Below are 6665 nucleotides of genomic sequence, written 5' to 3'. Positions count from 1 at the left end.
AGGAAGCGGGCCCGCGGCCCGCAGGGGGGCTCCGCGATGCCGCTGCTGTTCCTGGAGCGCTTCCCCTGGCCCAGCCTCCGCACCTACACCGCGCTCAGCGCCCTGGCGCTGCTGGCAGCCGCCCTCAGCGCCTACCGAGCCCTCGGACGGGCCCCCGAAGCCGCCGCCGGCTCCACCGCCGAGCTGCAGGCGCGGGGCGGGCCGCGGGCCCTGGACGTCGCCTCCTTCCTGCTCGCCGACAGCCTCTGCGTCTGGGTGAGGCCCGGGATGGCCGCAGGGGGCTCGGCCCTCAGCGCCCCGCAGCCCCCGGGGCTCCCCCGGGCTCCCCCTCCCGGGTCCTGCAGCGGGGCCGGGGCCTGTGGTGGTGGGCGGGGGGGCTCGGCTGCAGCCCTGCTTGGGCGCCCGGGCTGAGGGTGAGGGGGGCAGCGGGGCCCGAGCCCTCCCCGGTGGGAGGTTTGGGGGAAAATCGGAGGAAATCGGCACTGCGGAGGGGGTGCTGCGGGGCCCTGGGCACTTAGAGCCTTGGAAGTGCTCAGGTGGCTCGGCTGGGGAGCTTTGCGAGGCTCTATCAGCGCTTTGAGCCCACGCTTTCTTTATTTTTTTCAAGAATTAATACTTAAAGGCACATAGATAAGAGGAAACATCCACGCATTCTTTAAAAAAAATACCTATATACTTCTAGAAGCCCAAACGAGTTTCAGAGATGATAGCGTAAGAGTAAATTTCTCGCTTTGCTGATTTCCCTGTGGTCTGGCTGGAGTCAAGGCTCAGCAGGGGGATGTCAGAAATGCCCGGCTGAAATCTTGCTGCTGAACTTCCTGATGTTTGTCAGTGAAAGGTGGTGTTTGCTGTAATGCAGGTGTTCGGCTTCCTCGCTTGGCCGAGGCTTAGGTTTTGAGAATGCTGAGCACATTCAGCCTGCTGAGGCTGTTCAGAAACTTGGCGTTAGGACCTTAAATTAAGAGCCCTGGAAAAGTTGATTGTGTGCCTTAGGCATGACAGGGCGATGCTGCATCATCGCCTCCCCCCGCCTCTTAGTGTTTCGGGTAGGTCAACAGATAATTACAAATTTCTTCATCAGATCTGACAGTTTTCCAGGCCCGCGTGTTCGGCTCCTTACTGCTTTGCTTTAAAGCAGGCTCCCAGGAAAGATGTGAGCAGGGTTGTTACAGAAAGCTTGCATGCTACTGTGTGTTTCAAGTAACAACAGATTGAAGGTGGAGTTGTTTAAGATGTATGTTTAACATGCAGCTCCTGCACGTGAAGCGTCCTGGCGAGCTGTAGGTTTTGACCCCATGCTCCTTAGTGCTAAAGCTTGCTAATCTGCATAAAACAGTTTATCGCAAAGCGTTGGGTTTGTTGGATTTACTGGTATATCAAGTGTTAGTATTTCTAGAAAGGAGTTGTGACTTATCAGCTACTGTCCCTATCTTAGAAGAGGCCAGGCTTAAATTTCACCAAAAAAAAAAAAAAAGGCAGCCAGAACTATTTAATAAACAAAGGAAGGCTCTGTTAGACTCGTTCTTTCCCCCTCTCTCCCTCCCTTTTTGAGTAGGGCAAAAGTATTTGTTACTGACTGCTTTATTCCCTTGCAGGTACTAGTGAACACTGCCTGCTGTTTTCTGATGTTGGTTGCTAAACTAATCCAGTATGTGGTGTTTGGTCCTCTTCGTGTCAGCGAGAGGCAGGTAAGAGAGCAATGCATTGCCCTGGTGTCTCTGGTGTTGAATAATTTCGTGGTGTGTGACTGGTGTGTTTTTCTATAGGGAACTGCTTAAGTTACACAATAAATTTTAAAACAAATTTAATTCCTACTACTTGGAGTTCTCACTTCTGAAAATGGTATCCAGTGACACCATACAGAAAACAATCCACCCAAGAAACCCCTCATAGTTAGCCAGTATATCTGCACTTACAAACTTCTAGTTCATGTCTGGAGCGAACCTTTCTTTTTCATTGTCCTAATTATATTTTATAAGCCCACGGTCAGCTTGAAAATCTTGCTTCCTTAATATACACTTGGTCAGATTTCTTACAAGTCCACCTTGTCTCATGGTATTTATAACATCCATATATTCTTCCCTAGTCTGATTGCATTTGGCAGCATTTCCCCATTACATTTCATAGTTAGTTATCAGCACTGGCAGCTGGAGTTCCCTCTTGTACTTTGATTTTTGCCTTGATTGCTTGAGAATTGCACGTGCTCTCCAGCCCCAGGCACTGAGTGGATGCCTGATCCACCCCAGGTGTAAGAGGCAGTAGGTAGGCATGTGCCCGGAGAAAGGAGGTGATCAGGTCTGAAGGCTCATGCTGCTTGTCCTGCTCTGAGGCTATGTGAGAATGTTTTTTAAAAAGCCCCATTTTATTTTTAAAGCAGGATCCTGCAAAAGATGGAAGCAGCAGCAGTGGTTGGAATAGTATATATTTTAAAAATAATTGTGTAATTGCAGTGCTCTAGGAAAAATCAGGCCATGATTATTTTTGACACGCAGAGCCGAGGCACCTAAATCTTCATGAATAGCCATGGATCCCTCACAGCGTATTGTGCTTGTGATTCCCTCCCCTTACAGCCTCCAAGTGAGGTGTTTTACAAACAGGGCACTCTGAAATTGCATTGGGCCAGACTTTTTTTCCATCTGTGTTGACTGTGAGGATGTGGCATTGTAACCAGTGATAATTTCCAAGACGTTCTCCACCCTCTTAAAACGAGAAGTGGCAGGCAATAACTGTGGATCCATTTGCTTTTGGACAGTGGGATAAGCTTCAGTCCTCATTTAGAGGTTATTAACATTGGTGAGCCAAAAGTGGCAGCATTGGGAAGGAATTCTGGGTGTGTCTTAACTCTTGTCCTGGTGATTTCATTGTGTTCCTTAACCAAGCATTCTATTCCATAACATTGTTCTCTCCTCAACAAACTGGCTTTCTGTCTGCTGCTTGAGAAGATCATACTTTTTCTTTCATGCTGCATGTGCGTGGGAATAGTGTTTTTTTTTTTTATATATATATTGCTCATCCATTTCATTCTCCACTGTAGGCATTGTGCTTTTTAAGAGCTGACTTTTTATCTTTATCTCTACTTTTGACAGGTACTTTTGGGAGCATGGTGCTAGGCTATTTGGACATCTTGTCTAGCTTAATGTGGCTGTTCTTCTGGTCAGCACAGCAGGGAGAACTTTGTGTCTGAGGCCCAGTAGCTGTGTTGCTTGGGTGTGGAAAATCAAATATTAGGGACTTCTAATGTTTTTAGTATTTTTTTTTTTTTTAATTCAGTAATGGTAGCAAATAACTATTATAGATGTGTATGCATCTGGCTTTTGCTAACACATTGTCATGTTCCTGTTTCCATCTTCTTTCTCTCTTCCCCTCCCTCCCTCCCCTAAATATTATTTACTTTGTGCAGGGAGTTTTATGCATGTGGATTATCAGTGCTTTCACGGCAGTAACCAAACATCTTCCTTTTCAGCATCTCAAGGATAAGTTCTGGAATTTCATCTTCTACAAGTTCATCTTTATTTTTGGCGTGCTGAATGTTCAGACAGTGGAAGAAGTGGTCATGTGGTGCCTCTGGTTCTCTGGGCTCGTGTTTCTTCATCTCATGGTTCAGCTCTGCAAGGATCGCTTTGAATATGTAAGTTTTGATTAAGGGCTATCTTTTGGGTTATGCAAATTCCACTTCTGGTTTAGGCACTGGCTCATTAGAGGTTGCAAACAGGTCATTGAGACCTTTTCCCCACCTGAGGTGCTGAACATGTGCACCTTCCATTAGCTTCAAATAGGTGCTTAGGAATGCCACGTCAATCTTACTCCTTCAGTTTTCCCAGCAGATAAATAGAGCCGAAGAGGTTTATTTTCTTTAATAAATTGCTCCTTGCATGTGCCCTGTAATTACTGTTACATAATGCTGTGTGATGTTTTCATAGCTCTTCTCTATGAAGAAATCTTGACAACAGAACATCCTGTAGAACAGTGCCCTTCAGGAGTGGTCCATAAAACCTTCTTCTGTGAATTCCGTGCTCATGTTTCAAGCTCATTTACATCTACCCAGTGTTGACTGCCAATGTCTGTATAATACACAGCACAACATTCTTCATAAGATATATCCAGTTTATGTTAATACCAGGAATAATTTTGGTTGAGAGACACAAGAAAGCTAGGCAAGGAAGAGGGAACTGGAATTTGAACAATAAATCTTGCTCTTTAAACATTTATAATGCACATACATTTTCCTCAGCTTCTCTGTCCTGGATAAACCTTTGAACTAAATTGAATCCATGAATTTCCTTTTGGTAGCTTTGCAATTTATTATTTTTTTTATTAATATCCAGTAAGGCCTGTTAATTCACAAGTAGCTAAGCACTAAGCTTGAAATTAGATTGGTTGGGGTTAGGAAAATCGAGGCAGAAATGAACGAGGCAGACATATAGTAGTCTTGGTGTAGTTCAGAAAGCTGTAAAAGAACAAAGCTCGTGTGGGAAAGAATCCTTATTATATCCCTCCGCCTTCAAAGCATGTATATAAAACAAGGAAGAAAGAACCAATTTAAAAACAAAGGGAGTCAACTTCAGTCAGACCAGAATGAAGCTTTGGGCAACTCCTTTCCTCGTCCCATTCTTCTCTTTCCTACCCTGAAAATAAGGGGATGGAATGTTAAAATCCATCACCTCTTGGGTCATTTTTGATTTATGCAGTAGCCTACTGTTAAAGTAGTTTAGATAATTAATATGTTATATATGCTATTGAATGAGACACAAAACTATTTTCAGTAGGCTCTGTCCAGCAGTCTCTAGCTGCAAGTGAGTTTTGGGGGGAGATCTCTAGTTTTATCAATGTCGTTAAGTTCTGGAAGATAAAGCTGGACAAATTCAGGTTAGCTGTGAGGTAAAAGAAAAAACACGCAGAGTTAATTATTCCCATTGCTCAAAGCCCTTAAATCAAGGTTAGGTGTCTTTCTAAAGCACGTATTCATCTGAAGCAGATGCTGTGGGTTTGATACAGAAACTACTGGGTGAGAAAGTGCCTGTGTTTTTCTCACACAGGTGACCTGAACATTATATCAGATAATCATAATGATCCCTTCTGGCTTGAAAAAAACACCCCGTGAATGTAAATGACAGGGAGATGAGCAATGCTTTGGGATGGTGCATGGTTTTAGCTTTATTCCCCATCACTTACTGCTACTCTGCATGGTTGAGGTTGCAAAACCTCATGGTTTTATTCTGGAAAGCAAAAGATTTTCCTGAACTAGGAGGTGAGTATGGAGGGCAGGGTGGATGAAGTGCTTCTTTAAACCTGTTACTTATGTTTTTGTGTTGCAGCTCTCCTTTTCTCCTACGACACCCATGAGCAGCCACATCAGAGTGCTGACCCTGCTCATCGCCATGCTCCTGTCCTGCTGCGGCCTGGCCGTCGTCTGTGCAGTTATTGGCTACACCCATGGCATGCACACCTTGGCTTTCATGGCAGCAGAGGTGAGGCTACCTTCGGGTGTCTTTGTTTCTGCCGTGCTTTTCATTCCTTCTTTGGGGTGTATGACACTCCTTGGTGGGTTTTCTTTTAGCTTCCCACAAGGAAGAAACTCTGAAGATGCATAAAATCCCCCCCTCTTTGTTTTAGAGTAGTTGCCAGATCTGCGTGCTTTCCCTGCTTAGAGCTTAACCCCACAAATACTCTTTGTCTGAAGAAAAGGATGAGAAGCTAAATCTGTAAGATGATGCTGAAATCAAGTGGCAGGGTATGAAAAAATAATGGTTGTGCTTCATGAACATTGCAAGAAGGGTTAGTTGAAATGGCCATTAGAGAGAGAGAGAGACGGTGTACACGAACATGTAATGTGCACTTCAGCCTGTTTCTCTGAGGTGGTATTTTCTATTTCATTTCTCCCAGACAGGAGCATGACTAACATCGTTCCCCTAAGGCATGCTCATGGGGTTTGCTTCTGTTTGTGTGAAAAGTTGCATTCTGGGTGAGCTGAGCAGCTCGTGTTTGTGCACTCCTCTAAACATCAATACATTTGTGGGGCAAGCATCAATGTGTTTGTGGGGCAAAGATCGGCATGCTTGTGACACGGTGGTTGTTGCACTCTGCCTGAGGAAGTGACAGTCTTACAGGGGTGGCAACCAGTGTAGCTGCAATTAAGTCACACAGGCACATCCTTAGTTCAGATAGCATGTGTGATTTATTTTGCCTTTCCACTATCTTGAATTCATACTCAGAGTTAGTGAGGAGGACAGAAAACAATCAGCTGGTACATCTTAGGGTACTGTGCTGGTCACACCACAGCTCAGTTATTTAACACATTGATTTACTTTCCCTTAAATACAAGAATATGCTGTGGGGCCAGGTTTGCAGTTACGTGATGGAAGGATACTGAAGATTTCTGTCTGTTTCTAATAGCTGGGGTTTCATTCGTGGTGCATCTTTTATCTTGGCTCGGCAGAAGGAAGTATCTGCCTTGTACCCGCCTGGGGCAGGTTTATCAGGGAGGGTCATGGTTCTGAAGTGTTGCTTCTTGGCTCTGAACAATGTCTTGATGGACGTGTTTTGGGCTGCAGGATGGGGCCCAGGTATTTGTTCCAGTGGGTTCTGTTCTGCCTGCTTATTAATAAAGGAGAGCGTAAGTGTGTGGTCCTCAACGAAGCTGTAGGTGTGCAGCAGAGGAGGTTTGT

The 6665-nt window shown here is 45.2% G+C and overlaps 1 protein-coding gene across 1 annotated transcript in view; it reads left to right on the top strand.

Moving 5' to 3' along the window:
- AMFR (autocrine motility factor receptor) overlaps positions 1–6665 on the top strand; it is a 29253-nt gene continuing 22588 nt past the window's right edge. Inside the window, exons 1-4 of the mRNA XM_032195568.1 lie at positions 1–255; positions 1596–1688; positions 3464–3628; positions 5316–5468. Coding sequence (XP_032051459.1) covers positions 37–255; positions 1596–1688; positions 3464–3628; positions 5316–5468 — 630 coding nt within the window. The 5' untranslated portion in view covers positions 1–36. The remainder of the gene's footprint in view (positions 256–1595; positions 1689–3463; positions 3629–5315; positions 5469–6665) is intronic.

The sequence above is a fragment of the Aythya fuligula genome, chromosome 12, assembly GCF_009819795.1.
Source record: "Aythya fuligula isolate bAytFul2 chromosome 12, bAytFul2.pri, whole genome shotgun sequence".
Classification (NCBI taxonomy): Eukaryota; Metazoa; Chordata; class Aves; order Anseriformes; family Anatidae; genus Aythya; species Aythya fuligula.
Note: the sequence above shows the minus strand (reverse complement) of the source record. Positions and strands in the feature narration are given on the sequence as shown.